At 39.0% G+C, this 19,968-nt stretch overlaps 1 protein-coding gene across 12 annotated transcripts in view; it reads left to right on the top strand.

Moving 5' to 3' along the window:
• The window catches only part of PARD3 (par-3 family cell polarity regulator), a 459,106-nt gene that overhangs the window by 235,067 nt on the left and 204,071 nt on the right, over window positions 1–19,968 (top strand). For all 12 annotated transcript variants that reach the window (XM_065830909.2, XM_065830908.2, XM_065830907.2 and 9 more), the window contains 3 exons: window positions 51–134; window positions 12,681–12,806; window positions 14,793–15,175. In XM_065830909.2, coding sequence (XP_065686981.1) covers window positions 51–134; window positions 12,681–12,806; window positions 14,793–15,175 — 593 coding nt within the window. The remainder of the gene's footprint in view (window positions 1–50; window positions 135–12,680; window positions 12,807–14,792; window positions 15,176–19,968) is intronic.

Raw genomic sequence — 19,968 nt, 5'->3', positions numbered from 1 at the left:
GTTCCTTCACGGTACATGTTCATATTCCCTCATTCGTCATTGTCTCACAGTGATATGGTAAAGCTCGTTGAAGTCTCCAACGACGGCGGGCCTTTGGGAATCCATGTAGTGCCTTTCAGTGCCCGAGGCGGAAGGTAACGTATCGTGTAGGATTTTAATTGCATTGTAACTTGCTGTGTTTTATCTTAGTTGTCTTAATTTCTGTGTTGTGTGCCTTTGCCTTCTGTAGAATATTGTGTGTTTTTCAAAAAGCAGCCTTGAAGAAGTGCAACTTTACTGAGTCTGTACTTGAAATGGACTCTGTAATGGAAAAGCCCTGCTTAATAGGACTTAGAATTGTGGAGTTTTAACAGAGGCTCCGTTGTAGTTTTATGGGATATTGAAGTATAGAGACTGCCTTTTGGACTCTTAAAAATTACCATCTGCTGCTTTAATTCAGGTAGATATTTAGGCAGCATTTCCTTGCTGACCGTTTAGAGCACAGGTTCCCAAATAACAGCAGGAGTCTAAAGCAGAGGCGTCTCACGCCTGTGCCTGGTAAGTCTGGGAGAGAAAACAGTCATCACACTTTCAATATTTAGTGTTGTCCTCTCTGTTGGGGTTAAAATGAAGCAGCAGAATGAGTTGAAACATTCTGGTTTTGGGGAAGGTGAATCATTTTATTATATGGCAGGCTGCAATTCCTGAAGTTGGATTGTTAACAGAAAAAAAAAGTGTAAAGAAAGTCCTGTACATTAAATAATATAACGTGAGGGATTATATTAGGAAATCCCTATTGCTTACTTTTCTAAAGCAGAGTTTTAGCATTTACAGTCATTAACATAATCTCAGAAAAATGCCTTTACTTTTGTAATAATTAGTTGTGGATTCAAAGCTTTTAAATATGTTAAAAAGTGATAGTTCTTCAGGCATATATGCAAATTTTCTTTTGGTGATACATATTCTAAGTACACACTGCATTTTCCCTCTTTAAGGAAAAGGAGCACAAATACATATTTTAAAAAGTAATCTTTGTTTTAAATCTGAAGGGGTTTTATATTCTCACATGTCTGTCAACTCAGCAGAAATTTCAGTTTAATACTTATGAGGAAAGTGAGCTTGCTGTACAAAAATATATATCTCAAATATTAATATCCTCTTTTCAGAAATTAGACCAGATACCTTCACAGGATTTTAAACACAGTGCAAAAGCTTTATTTGCAATTATTGCTTTAAACCCAATGCTTTCATAGCCATACTGACATGTGTTATGAGAAAATGCAATTTTTTTTCAATTTAAGGCTACTTTTTCTGAGGACTACAAGTATTAAGAACAAACTTCTATAACGTGGTAAATTCTTCTCTGCATAATCTGAAATTTAGTAAATTCAGTGTGGGGATGGAAAGGGCATGGGTGAATGGTACTTCAAACATAAACTCAGAAGTAAATCCTATAAAGCTGGAAATGGTTGAAATGTTCATACCATTATCTGGGATTTAAACAGTGTGAAGGCCAAGAAAAAGACCAGTTTTAAAACGTTGCCTGCCTACTAAATACTCGTGTAATAAAATTGGTGTTAGAAATGTATATTTTGACATTTTGAATAAGAATTTTAACTCAAGTAAAATTCACTTCCAGGATGTTAATGTGGTTGTCAAGTCTGAGGCGAAGTTTAAACTGTTATATATAATGAGAACATGTAAAATGAAAAAGCCATAAACACAGAGATAAAGTATCTCACCTTTTTGGTTTTTTTTTGTAAGGATGCTAGCTATGTCAAGAGCTATGAAGGACTTTTAACTCTAATTTTGTCCTGAGTATGGGATTATATGATAAAATTTTATTCCAGGAAAGTCAGTTTTAAATTCAGATGTTTTGAATCAACGCATACTTGAAAATAAAGTTCTGTTACAAGGGAAATCATTTGTATATTAAAATGTATCTAATTTTTCTTCATAATACTAAAACTCTCCTCATTGAAATATAGATGGTATGTGCAATTGCTGTCTGATTTTTTTTTCGACCCGCCGCCTCCCCAAATAATCTGCTGGAGGGAGAAGATAGTTGGGTCCATGTCTTGAAAGCATGGAGGAGCAGTCAGAGTTGGAGAGGACCTCATGGATTTCCCCCACATTTCTCCCACACTCTCTGCTTTGTAGTAGAAGAGTGGAGTTGGTAGCTCAGCACTGCTGAGCGCTGGTGTTGTACGGCAGCACCCATACCTCCCCCTGCTTGCCCGCAGAACGCAGGCATTTTCTCCAGCTCCTGCACTGTGGGACTGGAGCACTTGGTGGAGGTTTTTGGTTTTTTGGTTTGGTTTGGTTTGTTTTTTTTTTCCTCCTGGTCCTCTAGCTCTTTTGAGCAGATAAGAGACAGTTGGTTCTGCTTTTGCTGGATTCAGAGGGAGCAGGTGCTTGGCAGAGATCCTCTTCCACCTGCTTGTGTCTCACTCTGGCACATGGCTGCTCCTTGTTCCTCCACTGGCTGCAAAGGACATTGCTCCATGCTACCGGGAACAAGCTCACCTGAGCAGGGTATCTGCTCAGGAGAAACCTAAATATACAGAACCAAACACAGCACTCAGTAAAGACTTTAGGGAATGTCAAAAGCAAAGGATCTGATGTATCAGATGACTTAGCCCATTGGCCCACCGTTGTTTTATATTTGATAGGTGTTTGATTCCAGTTATACTATGTTTTCAATTATTCAGTTCCTTTCTTTTGCTTTTAAAAACATTACTTAATAGGCAATGCTTATTAAATCAATAATTTTTAAAAGTGAAAAAGTATAAAAACATATTAATACAATTCTCCTTTTTTTTTCCTCTATGCAATAAGCAGAGGACTTCTCCCACCAAAAAATCCTTCCCTCCTTCAAAGCAAACACTCCAAACCTCTAAAAAATTATATGCCATAACTATGTCCTTTATTTATACTGAGGAAATATTTGACTTTTTCATGGTCTTTTGAGGGTTTGATTTTGAAGTAAGAATCTGTCTTCAATATTGGCTTTTGATCTTGAGGAAAGTCTATAAAGATCTCTGCCTCTTCTATATAGATGCTACTAATTATTTCTGTTCCTAGTAAAACTGAGACATTTTTTTAAATGGAAAAAAATAATCCCTGTGTTTCTCTGAAAAAAGGACTATTGATTTGTACAGACAGAGTCAAACTTTCTTCTATGGATATATTTCCTTATTATCCATCTGGTTTTACCTCTAGAATTTCATCGGTCCTTTATTGGACTTCTTGATCGTATGATTTGGATAACAGAGTTTGTTCACCGTATCAAAAGGGAGGGGTATACATATTCATCACTTTATGGTTGTGAAGTTTTTCAAGATAAAAGTTTGGTTTGCAAAACCTACCTGGACATTTTTGCAATGGTATAACTGGAGTACTAAGCAGAGTAGGAGGCATGAAAATGAAAGCAGAAAGACGGACAGAATAGAAAGTGAACAGATAAAGAGCAGAGCAAAGAGGAAGTGGATGGGAGGAAAGCATAAAAGGAAAGAAAATGCTAAATCTGTACAAAATTGCCTTTAGCAGCAATTCTTTATTCTTATTAGGTGCTCAGAGAGGAGGGCAAGTACTCAGTCCCTTAAGAATAGCATTTGAGCAATCCTGGTGGAGGGGGGATGTTAAGTTGATGCATAAATGGGGTTGCATAGAGTTTTCCTCTGCAAACTTAATAGTAATTGTAGGACCTCTTCTGCTTTTAAGAGTGTTTGTAATCTTCTCCAGCTCTATATCCTTGTTGATCTTCCAAAATCCTGCCATGTCTGTCTTTGGAAGGAATTTGTGAGATAACGTCAGAAATCTTTGTGAATAATGATACGGAAGTTATAGTCCTAAGACTCCTGTGAAGTCTACTTAGTAAAACAGAACAGAATAGGATTTGGATATTCATCTGAAAACACCATAAAAAATTTCCATTAATAAGTATCATACACATTACTCTGATGCAGAGCAGTGAGTTTGTAGGACTCTGCCAGCTCTTCCTATGGAAATATGCCACAAAATCCATGATAAACTGTACAGCTAAAACCTGGCAGCTAAATCTATTTAATCTGTGTTTTTATGTTGTATATTCCAAATGTCTTATAAATGTGAAGGAAATCTCAGAAGAATTGAAAAATAAGAGACTGAATTTTATTGCTTTTCTTCAGCTTAAATGACAGATTTGACAGATTTTATTAAAAAAAAAATGAAAAACCTCAAATGAAGGTAGGCATTGATGTGTGCACAGTCCCCATACTATAAAACTGTTAATGTTTTCATGTTTTTCTGTTCTATAGTTTTGTGGTGTTGTGTGTGGGTTTTTATCTTTACTTTTTTTTTTTTTTTTAGTGGAAGTGTCCTTCATTTTCTAGAGTTTATAAATCACTTCATATTTCATTGTAAAAGTTTTAGTCTTTTTCTCAAGTTGCAAAGAAAACTAAAGAAATATCTAATGGCCATTGTCAATACTGAGAGTCCTTAATAGTGCCTTCAAGGTGCCTCTCTAACCATCGTACTCTGTTTGATCATCTAGGAGCTATGTGTTATCTGCATCTCCATTTATTCCTCTCCTGCATTTCCAGCCTTTTAAGTCTCAAAAGTAGCCATGGTTTTCAAAAACATACGCATTGGGAAAAGATTCCCTGTGGTGTGAACGTACCATTCCCTTACTCTTTTAGCTGAATTCAAGGCTTTCTTTGTCTGATCTCATCCTTTTAAAAGTTATATAAACTTAATTTGAAGTATTATTCAAGCTGAAAAACTGAGGAGTTGTTACCAAAGGTTGGAAATTGGTTCCAGACTTCAGGCGTGAAAGCTGATAAAGTTATTTCAGTGCTTCCGCAGTCGTGCCGTGACGTCAATGTGGTGCAAAGGAGTTTATGTCAATTTAGCATTGATCAGCCACAATAATTCAACTTGAACAAACAAGCTGATTTCCCTACTCTGACCTTCGAATCTCAGGAAATTTATACCATGCTTACGTTCCCATAAAACTCAGAGATCTTTCATAGCATGAAACTGCTACACATCTGCTTCTCTATCAATCCTTATTTTTGCCTCTTAATCTAGTTTTTGCCTTTTCATGTTACTGACTTTACATAAACATCTAAATTGCTTGTTTTCTCTTCTGATTTGATTATAATACAGTTAGCTTGCAGGTAATAGGTAAATAATTTCAGTGTGTATGTACAATGGGTGGTGATGGCCAAATCATATTCTAGATCCTCAATGTAATATTTTTATTACTCTCATACTATTTTCAATGTCAGCTTTTATTAAGACAAATTATCATCATTTCTGTACAGCTGGATGGCATGTGGGGAGTTCACAATTTCAAAGAACTACCCAGACTAACTCAGGCAATTTGGATGTCAATAAAACATTTGTTGCTTATTTTTAGTTTTATCATTGGTTGTAATTTACACTGAGAACTGAAATGTTAACACATGTAGCTGAGTTTATTTTAGTTGTATAATTAGAGTAATGAACCTTGTGGAAATACAGTGGTGCAAATGCTAATATAATCTAAGCTGTTTACATTCCCAATTAGGTATTTAAAACAAATACAAAGATTGAGCTCTGTGCTTTGATACTGTTTCCCTTCTGTCCCCATTTCAGCTAACGTTAGTCTAAACCAGCACAGGTACCACATTTCCATTTATAATTATTGTTTCTACAGGGCTGCAGACTTGCAGAGGTGCACACAATGTTTAGTCTCGTTTTTGAAGAAGTTATAGTTTAAAACATTTATAATGGAAGAATTCATGTTAGAAAACGTGTTGACTTTAACTGAACAAGATTGAACAAATTCAAATGCACGTATGTATGCTACGTGGTTGTGTTTAAACAAATATGTATACTGACTTTTGTATTTTCATAGAATCATAGACTCATAGGGTGATTCGGGCTGGAAGAGACCTTAAAGATCATGTAGCTCCAACCCCCTTGCCATGGGCAGGGACACCTTCCACTAGACCAGGTTGCTCAAAGCCCCATCCAGCCTGGCCTGGAACATTTCCAGGGATGGGGCATCCACAGCTTCTCTGGGCAGCCTGTGCCAGTGTCTCACCGCCATAATCGCAAAAGATTTCTTCCTTACATCTAATCTAAATCTACCCTCTTTCAATTTAAGACCATTACGCCTTGAACTCTCACTACAGGCTCTTGTAAAAAGTCTCTCTCCAGCTTTTTGTAGGCCCCCATTAAGTACTTGAAGGCTACTCTGAGGTCTTCCTGGAGCCTTCTCTTCTCCCAACTGAACCCCAACTCTCTCAGCCTGTCCTCATGGATGTTCAGCCCTGTGATCATCTTCATGGCCTCCTCTGAACTCGCTCCAACAGGTCCATGTCCTTCTTAATGCTGGGCACCCTAGAGCTGGATGCAGTATTCCAGGTGGGGTCTCACGACCTGGCTTTATGCTAGATTAGTTTACATGTTGAAGTTAACATGTTGAAGAAATACTGTAGAAAATTGATGCACTTTTGTTACTAAAATGTTCAGGAACATAGATTTTTCTGCAAGTTCTAGGAGGGTTTACTCTGCTATGCAGAACTGCATTCAAGAAATTGGTTCTGGAATTGTCTCTGTGTTTATATGGGGCACAGTGAGGATCCTGGTTTCAAATTTGACTCAGGCTGTTCCATCCAGCCTTGAATCTGTTCTCAGTGACTTTAGCTTTATATACCTTGGTTAACCTAGCTCTAGCATTTGTTAAAAAGCAAAATCTTCATGAGCACCATATGTTGTGTCTGAGATGAGCAATCTTGCATTAGTAGAACTTGTAGCCTTTGTTTGGTGAGATTATTTACAATTTTGACTGGTCATTTATTTATGCATCACGTTATTTTACCGCTGGTTAGGATTAGTAATATTTTTACTATATTTAAGAGCTTGGGTGAAGTAAATTAAATAAATGGGAAAAATGATGCATAAAGATGCATCTTGTATTATTATTTTAATATAGTTTAAGAATGTGAAACAGTAGAAAGCAGTTTTTAAAGAAAAATGCTATACAAAAACCATTGATAAACCAATTACTTTGTAATCTGCAATGTACTAAATTCTGCCCAGGAGCGGATGAGGAACGAGTTGAGAGTGTATGGGTCAGGATCAAGGGACAGGCTGGCAGGGGTGATACGGTTGTAGGTGTCTATTACAGGCCACCAGATCAGACTGAGGAAGTTGATGAGGCCTTCTATGCACAGCTGAGAGTGGCCTCACAGTCACAGGCCCTGGTTGTTGTGGGTGATTTTAACTTCCCTGATGTTTGCTGGAAGGACCATTCAGCCAGCCAGCCACAGTCCAGGAGGTTCCTCCAGTGCATTGATGATAACTTCCTCATGCAGATGGTGGAGGAGCCCACCAGGAGAGGTACACTGCTGGATCTCATCCTCACTAACAAAGAGGGTCTGGTCGAAGCAGTAAAGGTCGAGGGCTGCCTGGGTTGCAGTGACCACGAGATGGTGGAGTTCAGCATCTCGTGTGGCAGGAACAGAATAGCAAGTAGAATTGCAACCCTGGACTTTGGCAGGGCTAATTTCGGCCTTTTCAAGCAATTGCTGGGGGAAATCCCATGGGCAAGACTGCTTGAAGGAAAAGGGGCCCAAGAGAGCTGGATTGCATTCAGAGATTGCTTCTTCCATGCTCAGGATCAGAGCATCCCCACACGTAGGAAGTTGAGGAAGGGAGCCAGAAGACCTGCGTGGTTGAATAGGGATCTGTTGGGTATGCTCAAGCAAAAGAGGCGAGTTTACAGGTCATGGAAGCAGGGACTGGCCACTTGGGAGGAATATAAGGCTGCTGTTAGAGGATGTAGGAAGACAGCTAGGGTAACCAAGGCCTCCTTAGAATTACAGCTGGCAAGAGGGGTCAAGGACAGCAAGAAGAACTTTTTCAAATACATAGCAGATAAAACTAATATCAGAGGCAATGTAGGCCCACTGATGAATGAGGTGGGTGCCCTGGTGGCAGAAGACACAGAGAAGGCAGAATTGCTGAATGCCTTCTTTGTCTCTGTCTACTCTGCTGGAGGCTGTCCTGGGGAACCCTGTACCCCTGAGACCCCGGATGAAGCCAGGTCAATGGAGGAGTTTGCTTTAGTCCATGAGGACTGGGTTAGGGAACAATTAAATAGTCTGGACATCCATAAATCCATGGGTCCAGATGGGATGCATCCGCGGGTGCTGAGAGAACTGGCTGAAGTCATTGCTAGACCGCTCTCCATCATTTTTGCCAAGTCTTTGGAAACGGGAGAGGTGCTTGAGGACTGGAGGAAATCAAATGTCACTCCAGTCTTCAAAAAGGGCAAGAAGAAGGACCCGGGTAACTATAGACCGGTCAGCCGCACCTCTGTCCCTGGGAAAGTAATGGAACAGCTTATCCTTGGTGTCATCTCAAGGCATATCAGGGATAAGAGGGTCATTAGGGGCAGTCAGCATGGCTTTACCAAGGGTAAGTCATGCTTGACCAACCTCATAGCCTTTTATGAGAATGTAACAAGGTGGATGGATGATGGCAGGGCAGTGGATGTGGTCTACCTTGACTTCAGTAAAGCCTTTGACACAGACCCTCACAGCATCCTCACAGCTAAATTGAGGAGGTGTGGTCTAGACAATAGAGTAGTGAGGTGGGTTGCAAACTGGCTTAAAGAGAGAAGCCAGAGAGTGGTGGTCAATGGTGCGGAGTCCAGTTGGAGGCCAGTATCTAGTGGAGTGCCTCAGGGGTCAGTACTGGGGCCAGTATTATTCAATATATTCATTAACGATTTAGACGAGGGAATTGAGTGTACTATCAGCAAGTTTGCTGATGACACTAAGCTGGGAGGAGTGGCTGACACGCCAGAAGGCTGTGCTGCCATCCAGCGGGACCTGGACAGGCTGGAGAGTTGGGCGGGGAATAACCTGATGGAATTTAACAAGGGAAAGTGTAGAGTCCTGCATCTAGGCAGGAACAATCCCAAGTTCCAGTATAGGTTGGGGAATGACCTATTAGAGAGCAGTGTAGGGGAAAGGGACCTGGGGGTCCTGGTGGACAACAGGATGACCATGAGCCAGCACTGTGCCCTTGTGACCAGGAAGGCCAATGGCATCCTTGGGTGTATTACAAGGGGGGTGGTCAGTAGATCGAGAGAGGTCCTCCTTCCCCTCTACTCCGCCCTGGTGAGACCCCATCTGGAATATTGTGTCCAGTTCTGGCCCCTCAGTTCAAGAAGGACAGGGAACTGCTGGAGAGGGTCCAGCGTAGGGCAACAAAGATGATTAAGGGAGTGGAGCATCTCCCTTATGAAGAAAGGCTGAGAGAGCTGGGGCTCTTTAGTTTGGAGAAGAGGAGACTGAGGGGTGACCTTATTAATGTTTATAAATATATAAAGGGTGAGTGCCACGAGGATGGAGTCAGGCTCTTCTCAGTGGGAAACAGTGATAGGACAAGGGGCAATGGGATCAAGCTGGAACACAAGAGGTTCCACTTAAATTTGAGAAAGAACTTCTTCTCAGTGAGGGTAACAGAGCACTGGAACAGGCTACCCAGGGAGGTTGTGGAGTCTCCTTCCCTGGAGACATTCAAAACCCGCCTGGACACATTCCTGTGCGACCTCACCTAGGTGTTCCTGCTCCAGCAGGGGGATTGGACTAGATGATCTTTTGAGGTCCCTTCCAATCCCAAACATACTGTGATACTGTGATACTGTAATCATCAGTATGTGGAGACATTGGGATGAAATAATCATGTCATTTTGTACAGTGTATTATCATAGTATTGACTTGAAATGCTTTGCTTTGTGTAGAATATGTTTTGATATTTGGTATATTGACATTTTGATGTTTTTACGTTCAGTTATATAAACAAAACAGCTGTTGCAGTTACTGTGTACGCTGTTGTGCAAGCATCCAAATTCTGAGTTGTCTTTGGGTATTACAGTGGAGCACAGCTGCATCCAAATACTGCTGGGCATGAAGTGAAACAAAAGGAAGGGTAGACACAATTCTTTCCTCTTCCCCTCAAATATTTTCATGGTTTTTTCTTAAATGTAACGTTCCAAATTTTATATTTGCTTGCTTGTCTCTTCTCCATTTAGAGATATCCTCTTCAGTAACTTCAGTTTGAGGCTCAAAGATGTTGTCTCCCCAGAGAAAATCAACATCTTAAAAGCAAAAAAGTTGCCAACATTTTTTCTAACCTTCAGTTTCATCTGTAGGAAAACAGCAATTCTGAGAAAAATAATGTAGTGGAGGTATACAAGTATTTTTCCTCTTATTAGAGAAATACAAATATTTTTATCATTAACATTTGTAAATACTATTTTAGTGCATTCTGCAAATAACAGACATAATCTATAAAAATTATTTCTATAATTATTTGTGATGTTTTAAAAATCTGAGACTATGTTCAAGGCTGATTTTAGTGAATAGACGGAAAAAGAGGTTGGATCAATATTTTGTAAATTTGTTTTATTTCCTGTGACAAATGCCTTCAAAATTATCAGCAATTTTTATTACAATAAATACAGCTCAACATGCTCATTAAGTTGGTGTTGGACTGTTGTGGACTTTAGATTTTTTTTCATGCAAACTGATCTTGGGAAAGGCAATCAGGAAACCACTAGATATAGATATATATAGATAACACTTTCCAGATCATATCCTAAAGAGTGTTTCACTAGCTCGGTGATCAGAAAAAAACCAAAACCAAACCAGAACTCCAAGCAACAACAACAACAACAAACAAAACAAAGCAGGGAAGAATTAATTTTGCTTCAGGGAAAAAGCAAAAAAAATTTCTTTTTCCTTTTTATTGGGAGATGCTGGGTTGTTGGAAGGAATCTACAAGAGGTGGAACTTTCCAAACCCAAAGAATATCAACTTGGGATGGGAAGCAATAAGACTAGATACACACTAATATCTGTTGTGTTTTTCAAACCTTTTTTTTTCTTTCTTTTTTTTTTTTGATTTTCTGAAATACGTATATTCTAGAGGAATGATACTTCAGCTTTATGGAATGTTTCAAGGTCCTTGTGTTCACCAGTGTTATTGCACAGGGACAGGGTGGTAACTGCAGCAGCTGGGCTATGTCAAGCCCAGTCACTGTCAGCATCAGTGGCTGCACCCAAGTGGTCCATCGGGAACCAAATGAGGGTGGAGAAGGTTTCCTTCTGGTGGGGCACCCTCCCCACAGCCAAAAGTGGTTACTTTAGGTATTTGCAAAATATTCCGTATCAGTTTGTAACAGAATAGTATCACTTATATGTTAATGTCTGACTCAAACTTCCTTGGATGATCTGCGTTGTTCAAATGCTTTATGTTGCTTTTCTTCTCACAGTCTGTTTATATGTATAGATCCTTTCAACACCATATCTTAATGTCTCTAGATTGTTCCAAAATGGAAATACTACTAGGATTGTTTCTTTTACTCCTTCATCTGCCTTGTAGGAGAGAACATGTGACTATCTGTAGAATAAATGTCTTATTTGCATATATTGATAAATTGGTAAATGAAGAATTTTGAAGTGGAAGAAATAAGATCATTTTGCTTTTCTGACCAATTTGATGAAGTGCTCAAGTGCTTATGTAACTTTTGAGTGCATGAGGAGTCCTTTTAAGCGTCACTGGCTGCTCATTTACTTTGAGGTATGTGTGAACTGAAGTGCTGTGATCACTGACATTTTTGCACTGAAGGACATATGTGGGCTTGCAATTCCTGCCACTCAACAAAGTATTTTTCACACCATGCCTTGAAATGACTTCTGAAAAAGTAATGCTGTTGACTGGGATGCTGTGAATTTAACCCACTGATGCGTCCTGTGGGATTCCAAAGTAAAGCTGATCTTCTTTAAAAAACTCAAACACAATGTTGATGCAAGAATAATCCTGAAGACTTAATCCTTCTTCAAACCTAGAGTTCAGGTATAGAAACATCGACTTCTCACGCTGTCCTACCAGTACCTCAGAAATTCCCCCTTCCGGATCCATTTAATAATATCAGGTTGAATATTTGTTTACCTTTTGTCTCTAAGAATGTCTTTAAGATGACACGGTAGGTAAGCACTATACAGAGGTGACCAGCTAGTTGACCAGGGCTATTAAATAGTAATTGACTTCAGTCATTACTGAACCAAGTAATTTAAGATAATATGCCAAATTAAAAATGGCATTTAAGTTTTTAAATTTCCTCTTAGCTCTTTAGCAAGACAGTAAATTAAAAATGCATTTACATTAATATAAACACATTTGGTTTGCATGATGTTCCTGAATCCTCCATCCATCCTTCCATTATAGGCTGCTGCTTATGTGAGATGACCCCACATTTCACTTGCACAGAAGCAGTAGGGATGGTTCTGCTAACTCAGAAATTCAGATTTTATGTTGAACTTGTTCAAGTTCATGTAACTAGCAGAAAAGATGCTGGCTGTTAGATGTGTGGTGCTTCTTGTTCAGAAATCTAAGCCTTTTAGAAGGATGGACATAGTATCATCACACTGCCTCGTCGTTCTTACTCTTAAATGATGTGCTTGTTTCACCTAGAGTCTTTGTTTCATGGATAATAATTCAGGTAATGCTTATAAATTATTTGAAACTATGGTAATCTACTCCAAGGTAAAGATGGTTTAAAATTTAGTTTCCATAGTTATTCTGATAAAATATCAATAGGCTTTTCTATCTTGCAAATTGTTAAAACAGTGATCATTTGGAATCTTAATGTTCCAGAACCTTGGGGCTGCTGGTAAAGCGATTGGAGAAAGGTGGAAAAGCTGAACAAGAAAACCTTTTTCGTGAGAATGATTGTATTGTCAGGATCAACGATGGTGACCTTCGGAATAGGAGATTTGAACAGTAAGTATATTTACCACGTTACATTTCTTTATTTAATCTTTAACATGGCACTTTGCAGTAATTTGAGGAAATAAAGTATTCAAGAAAAAATTGTCTAAGATCGCCTTTAAATTAAAGAATAGATGCACTAAGAGACTTTAGTGGTTTTTAATTATCCAAACAACAAAAATTCAGGATAATTATTGTCATTAGAGTATATGCACTTTTAATTTGATTTGTTTAGCACATTATGGATTTTTTCTTCTGGAGTTGGTAAACTGTATATCGTGAAATTCGCATGTGGTTTTTTTGTTCTTATACTTACAATTCATGATGTTCAATATATATGGACAGCATGGGGATTTTATTTTTAACATTTTAAAAATATCTGTGGTTTTGTATGTGTGAGAACTAAAGACCCTATTGCAGAAACTTGCTGAAGAAGTTTGAGAGATCATAAATATTTGCTCAATGGAAGCCTGGACATGGTAGAATCCTGAAACAGTGCATCAGAAAGACTTTTAAAAGTGAAATCAGGTTATAGTCCACACACAGATAATTGAAAGAGAAGGCAGAAAAGAGGTATGCAGAAAATCAGTGATTTTGATGAAAATATATTGTTCTGAAAACACTAACATCCTGAGGGCCAAAGGGATATAATTTATTCTGATCATCCTATACTTAATACACATTGGAAATGTATTTTTATTTCTTTGACTCTAACTTGGATTGAAACACGACCTTGAAACCAGCTTGTCTTTGCCTCTTCTGTGGTTGTGAGTCACAGTTTGTGAAGTCTGTGAAGAATTGTTGACTTCGTTTACTTTGGATCGTGACTCAGAGCACCATGTCAGTCTGTGCAGGATTAAGCTTTTTTTGTCCTATTTCTTAATGTATTCATAGAATCATAGAATCATTTCGGTTGGAAGCAACCATAACCTAACTCTAGCACTAAACCATGTCCCTAAGAACCTCGTCTAAAGGCCTTTTAAACACCTCCAGGGATGGTGACTCCACCACTTCCCTGGGCAGCCTGTTCCAATGCCTGACAACCCTTTCTGTGAATAATTTTTTCCTGATTTCCAATCTAAACCTCCCATGACACAACTTGAGGCCGTTCCCTCTTGTCCCATCACTTGTCACTTGAGAGAAGAGACCAACCCCCTCCATGCTACAACCTCCTTTCAGGTAGTTGTAGACAGCGGTAAGGTTTCCCCTCAGCCTCCTTTTCTCCAGGCTGAACAGCCCCAGTTCCCTCAGCTGCTCCTCATCAGACTTGTGCTCCAGACCCTTCTCTGGCTTCATTGCCCTTCTCTGTAGTCTCTCCAGCACCTCAATGTGTTTCCAGTGGTGAGGGACTCAAAACCGACCCCAGGATTTGACAGGGGGGCTCACCAGTGCTGAGTACAGGGGAACAATCACTTTCTTAGTCCTGCTGCCCACACTATTCCTGATACAAGCCAGGACGGTGTTGGCCTTTTTGGCCACCTGGGCACACTGCTGGCTCATGTTCTGCCAGCTGAAAGGCTACTAACTTACAAAAGGTAAAGTGTAAAACAGACTTTTTGTTGGACTGCATATACTCTCAGCAGATTGTGGAAATACATAATCTTTGTCTAAAGTGTAATTTTCATTCTAATAATTCTGCTGACACTATGATTATTTTATCTGAAAAAGCAATTATCAGGGTTCAAAACAAAAGGACACTGTGGTCCTGCTATCAAACTGCATTTCAAGACTGTGGTTAAGGTTTTTGCTTTTCCGAGGCCAGTATTTGGTACATTAGTTGTTAAGCATATTTAACCGTTGTGTTACCCTAAGGCCATAAACCTTAGCAAAAAGCAGACCAAATAGACTAGCAAACAGATTCAAGTTTTATGGTTTATGCTTGAGTGCAATGTGTCTGTCAGCTCATGTTGCTTAATTAACATCAGTAATTATGTTTATAATGTCTTGTATAGTCTGCCAGTCCTAATTTGCTAATTTTCTGTTCATTTTGAAATCCAGAGCACAGCATATGTTTCGCCAAGCCATGCGTACGCCCTTCATTTGGTTCCACGTGGTCCCTGCAGCCAATAAAGAGCAGTATGAACAGTTGTCCCAAAGCGAGAAGAACACCTACTACTCCAGCCGGTTCAGCCCTGATTCCCAATATGCTGACAGCAAAAGTATTAACAATTCTGGACTTCACACGCTACAAAGAATGTCTCGAGCGGGTAACCAGTCCGATCAGACAGACTCCTACTCGCAGCTACCTCATAGTGTGAATTCATCAGGGAAACCACCCTCGGGCCTGGTACCATCACCTCAGAAAGTTCTCACTTCCACTGCAAACAGTGGGTATAACACCAAAAAGATAGGGAAGAGGCTCAGTATACAACTGAGAAAAGGTAAGGCAGTAATGTGCTCCTCATATAGCGTAAGGGATGTGTGTGCAATGTATGTGCGTGTGTCCGAAGCTCTTGTGCTGGGCAGAACAGCTTGCAGAAGCACAGGAGAGGTGAAGGATTGATTTTTGAAGCCACGTGGTTGAGTCATTCCCACCAGCACGCCCAAGAGTCCAGCTGTGCATTCCTGTTGTGCAGTGTGTTTGCAAAAGGACATTTTGAAGAGTGCTTTAACATAGTTGTTTCTCAATTCACACAGAATCACAGAATGTCAGGGACTGGAAGGGACCTCAAAATATCATCCAGTCCAATCCCCCTGCCAGAGCAGGAACACCCAGATGAGGTTACACAGGAATGTGTCCAGACGGGTTTTGAATGTCTCCAGTGTAGGAGACTCCACAACCATCCCGGGCAGCCTGTTCCAGCGTCTGTCACCCTCACTGTGAAGAAGTTTCTTCTCATATATAAGTGGAACCTCCTGTGTTTCAGTTTATATCCATTGCCCCTAGTCTTATCATTGGTCGTCACCGAGAAGAGCCTGGCTCCATCCTTGTGACAATTACCCTTTACATATTTCTAAACATTAATGAGGTCACCCCTCAGTCTCCCCTTCTCCAAGCTAAAGAGCCCCAGCTCCCTCAGCTGTTCCTCACACGGGAGATGCTCCACTCCCTTCATCATCTTTGTTGCCCTGCACTGGACTCTGTCCAGCAGTTCCCTGTCCTTCTGGAACTGAGGGGCCCAGAACTGGACACGATATTCCAGATGTGGTCTCACCAGGGCAGAGTAGGGGGGAAGGAGAACCTCTCTGACCTACTAACTACCGCCCTTCTAATATACCCCCATTGGCCTTTCTGGCCACGAGGGCACAGTGAAGTACAGTAAGTGCCACAAATTCTGTTGACCAAGACCCAGGGAGTGGTGAATTATTTAACTACTACAAGTCAATAATCTAAAATGATCCATATTCTGTACTTTACAGATATAATGATTTTTCAAATTGAATAACTGTGCTTTTCCTGTTGGCTTTTAAGAATGTGATGTATCCAGTTGGTAAATTGGACTTTCTAATTTTCAGCTAAAGCTTTTTTTTATTCCACGGGGTTGTGAAAGTCTTTGTTTGAACAGTTGAGATGTAATGTGATATTTCCTATCTCAGGCTTTATGCAAATGTAGTCGAGACTATTTAAGGGCAGAGGAGAAAGCAGTGTGTGCTTATCTCAACATCTGTGCTGTAAATGCACATGTAGATGCATTGGTACATCTGTGGAATTTTTATGGTGTGTTAAATATCCTAAGTGAGAAGATTTGGTGGTACCATCTAGTTGATTTTAAGATAGTTTGGAGTATAATCAAGTGGCATTTAATGCAAGTATTTCTTAGCTCTTGGTAAACAATTTATTTAAAGGATTATACATGTTACAAGCTTTATGGTATTAAAATGAACGTATTTAAGGTTAGATATAATCTGATATCTAAGAGCAAGAATAGGGTTTACATTACACAGCAAAAAGTTTACCCATGTGACAGTATTCTCTGTGAATTCAAAGTACATTCTCCTTAGGATATTGTATGTGCTCAGTGTTAATAATTCTTATTAATTAATCTTTTTATTGAAAGGTATTGAAGATAATGCATTGAATGGTAGAGATTTTACAGTTTCACAGGTATCAGGCTACTTGTCACATGATCATTATGCTTTCCTTTCTGTGAACTTCACATGAACCACCAGATTGCTTTTTTCTGGTTGCTGAATTTTAAGCTCTACAAACTTGGATGACATAAGGTTGAGATGACAGTTTGCTTCTGTTGTTGATGCTCCTTCAAGAAATTCTTTAGGCCATCAGCTCAGATCAACCTACTTGGAAAAGCTTATTGTTATTGGCTGAGTAAGGAATCACGAGGCTTACAAATATACTCTCTGTCACTACAGTAATTTTTACCTATTTTTTGTATTTGCGGAAACCTGTAGAAATATCACTCGGACAGAAAAGAATTCTTAGCCAAGAGTGGAAGTGTACATTTCACATAATTTCAAAGCACCGACAAAAGAATATGGAATATTGGAACGCAATGTTTTCCATGAAACAAATGTGATGTTATAGCTGCTTGTAAGAAAGGATAATATAATATTGATATGTTAAGGATTGTTTGACTGTGATGTGAGGTTACATTTTGGTCCTCTTCTACTGGATACTGTTTCATAAATACTCTTCCTACTCCTATAATGTAATTTACCCTTGCTGGCACCAGTATATTAGATGTTTTTGGAAGATGTATACTACCTGTTGATAGAAAGTGATTTATAAGATACTTTAACATCTGCTTTGCAGCTAGAGAAGTTTGGTGGCTCTCATGCTAGTATAAACTTTGAAATCTATATCTAGAATGTCTTTCAGAAGTTTAGAGTGGAAATTTGTTTCTAACAGTTTGCTTATGTATGAATGCTACTAATGCAGAAATGGCACCTAGATCAGATTACAGACAGACAGAAACTAGTGTTCTGTATTTCGCACATGATAATAATAATTTTAAAAAAAAGCATGAAGAGACCTTTTTATAATTGCTGTCTTTCAGTCATTAATATCCACTGTGGAAAGAGGCATATTCTCCCATTTTGGCTTTCATTTGATCCCTCTGAGAACATACATGTGGAGCAACAAATGAAGCAAACACTTAAGGATGCCCCCGAGTAGTTTGTTATAAATATGAGTGTAATTGGGATGTTGATTGTCTTTGATTATTTCTAATGAAGGATGTTGTAATAATACAAGCTTTATAGATATTTAACGAATGTGCTTTTTTTTTTTTTTTTTTGTAGCTAACAGACAGCAGTTATTTCACCAATTACCATCATTAAATTAAAAACTCCTTGTGGGGTGCATTAAGGCATACAAGCCTGTAAGGCTTCATCTTGAAATTCACTTTTGATTTAACCTGTGCATTCTCGTTAATGATGTAGTATGTGAGAACTGACTCTTTTGCAATACAGACGGACCTTCTGTATTATAGCTGTGTTTCGATATATTGCATGAGATTTATTATATAAAATTTCTTGGTAAGATAACCCTACAGTATGTGCTTCTGTAATTATGATTTCTTAATATTTATTGCTGTTTTGGCATTTTAAAATAACCTGAACTTTCATAGGATTTAGCTGTTTAATAAAGTCAGAAGAGAAGGTCAGTCATATGTTTCAGTCAATGCAGAATGTTTGTTGGCTTTTCTAAATGAAAATGGATATCTGTTTATCTTTCCTTAAAGGTCAGGGCCTGAACTTTTAGCATATAGATGTAGGGGTTATTGCTGGTATTCTAATGCCATTAAGGCTGTATAACAGTCGAGCTTAATAGCTCACACAAATTAAGATAGTACCAGAGATGACAGTGAGCCTGTGTTTATATATATATTGATGTAAGCTGATACACGGTAAGTATAAATAAATAAATAAAAATAATTCTTTGCAGCTAAAAGATATAGGGAAAATAAGACCACTAATATAACACCCAGGGTGTTAGAATGAATTTTGACCTCATATACATCAGCACAATTTCAGAGTGGTTTTTCTTTGACTGCAAGGGTTTGAGCCAATGCAACTGAGAGAAATTTAGTCCAGCACTTATAAATAATAAATAACCAATTATACAACAAATGATTCTGAGGCTTAGTCTTTGAGCACTGAGCACTCACAGCGTTTAGCCTGGTAGTCGCTAAGGCATTCAAAACACTGCTTTGCAGTTGGACATTGTATTACTCAGACTTCATTTATACTGTTTTTGACATCACTGTGCTAAGACAAGCCTGAAGTACTCCGTCTTTACATTAGCTTCATTTTATTTGATTGCCCTTAAGTGTAATACTCATTGCATTGGATCATTTCTATCTATAACTACGTATTTGTCTAGCTAGATTAAATACATAATTCTTTGGATAAAATGTCAAAACCGAGCTCTTGTTTTCTAAACTGATCATAGTTCCATCAAGTATTTTGCTAAGTTTTTTGCCTGAAATATTCAGTGAAGCAAGATTTCAGTCCACATCTACCCTCTTCCAGAGCATGACCTATCTGCCAGATATGGGAGTTCTGATAATACCTTCATTTTTGGCCCCAATAATATTTTTCTCTTGCAAAATAATATAGTTTCAAGAGAAAGAAATGAGTGGCACAACCGTGGATACCTTACAGCAGGAAAGCTGTAGGGACGGCCAAGTCCATCACAGAAAGCGCGTCATGGCCGTATTCTAGGAGATGGTGAGCCCTGGGAGGAAGGAGGTGCCTTTGTGCAGCACAACAGGGAAAAATGGTTAAATTGGAGATGTGAGGAGGATTACGAGACTCCTTGCACTTCAGAGTTTCTCACTGGATTCCTGTTTGGCTTGCTGGCCCTTCTGTGGTTCATAATTCTCTGTTTTACGTACAGAGCTGAGCTTAAACACTGTGAGTCCCACCAGGTGACTGGGTGTTCAGTGTCACAGTGCAGAGACACTCAGCTCTGCGGCACCCCACTTCTTGTCTTCAAGAAGTCATTAGAGACACAAATAAGATGCTGTGAGTAGTTTGGGAGGATGCTAATTTAAAATGGCATCATATTTGTTATGGACTAAAGCACATATATAGATGATTACTTGTACGCTCTGCTATATAAACCCAAGTAAAACAAGATAGGACCCTGAACTTGTCTGTCAGATATCTTGCATTGTGTATCTGAAGTGTACAGATTTACATGCATTTTTCATCATGCTCTCCCATTTTCCCACACACTTTCTTGAGCCAGACTTTGAACTGACATTTTAAA

This window comes from Patagioenas fasciata, chromosome 2, assembly GCF_037038585.1.
Source record: "Patagioenas fasciata isolate bPatFas1 chromosome 2, bPatFas1.hap1, whole genome shotgun sequence".
In the NCBI taxonomy this organism is placed as follows: domain Eukaryota; kingdom Metazoa; phylum Chordata; class Aves; order Columbiformes; family Columbidae; genus Patagioenas; species Patagioenas fasciata.
This window is presented reverse-complemented; position numbering and strand designations above follow the sequence as displayed.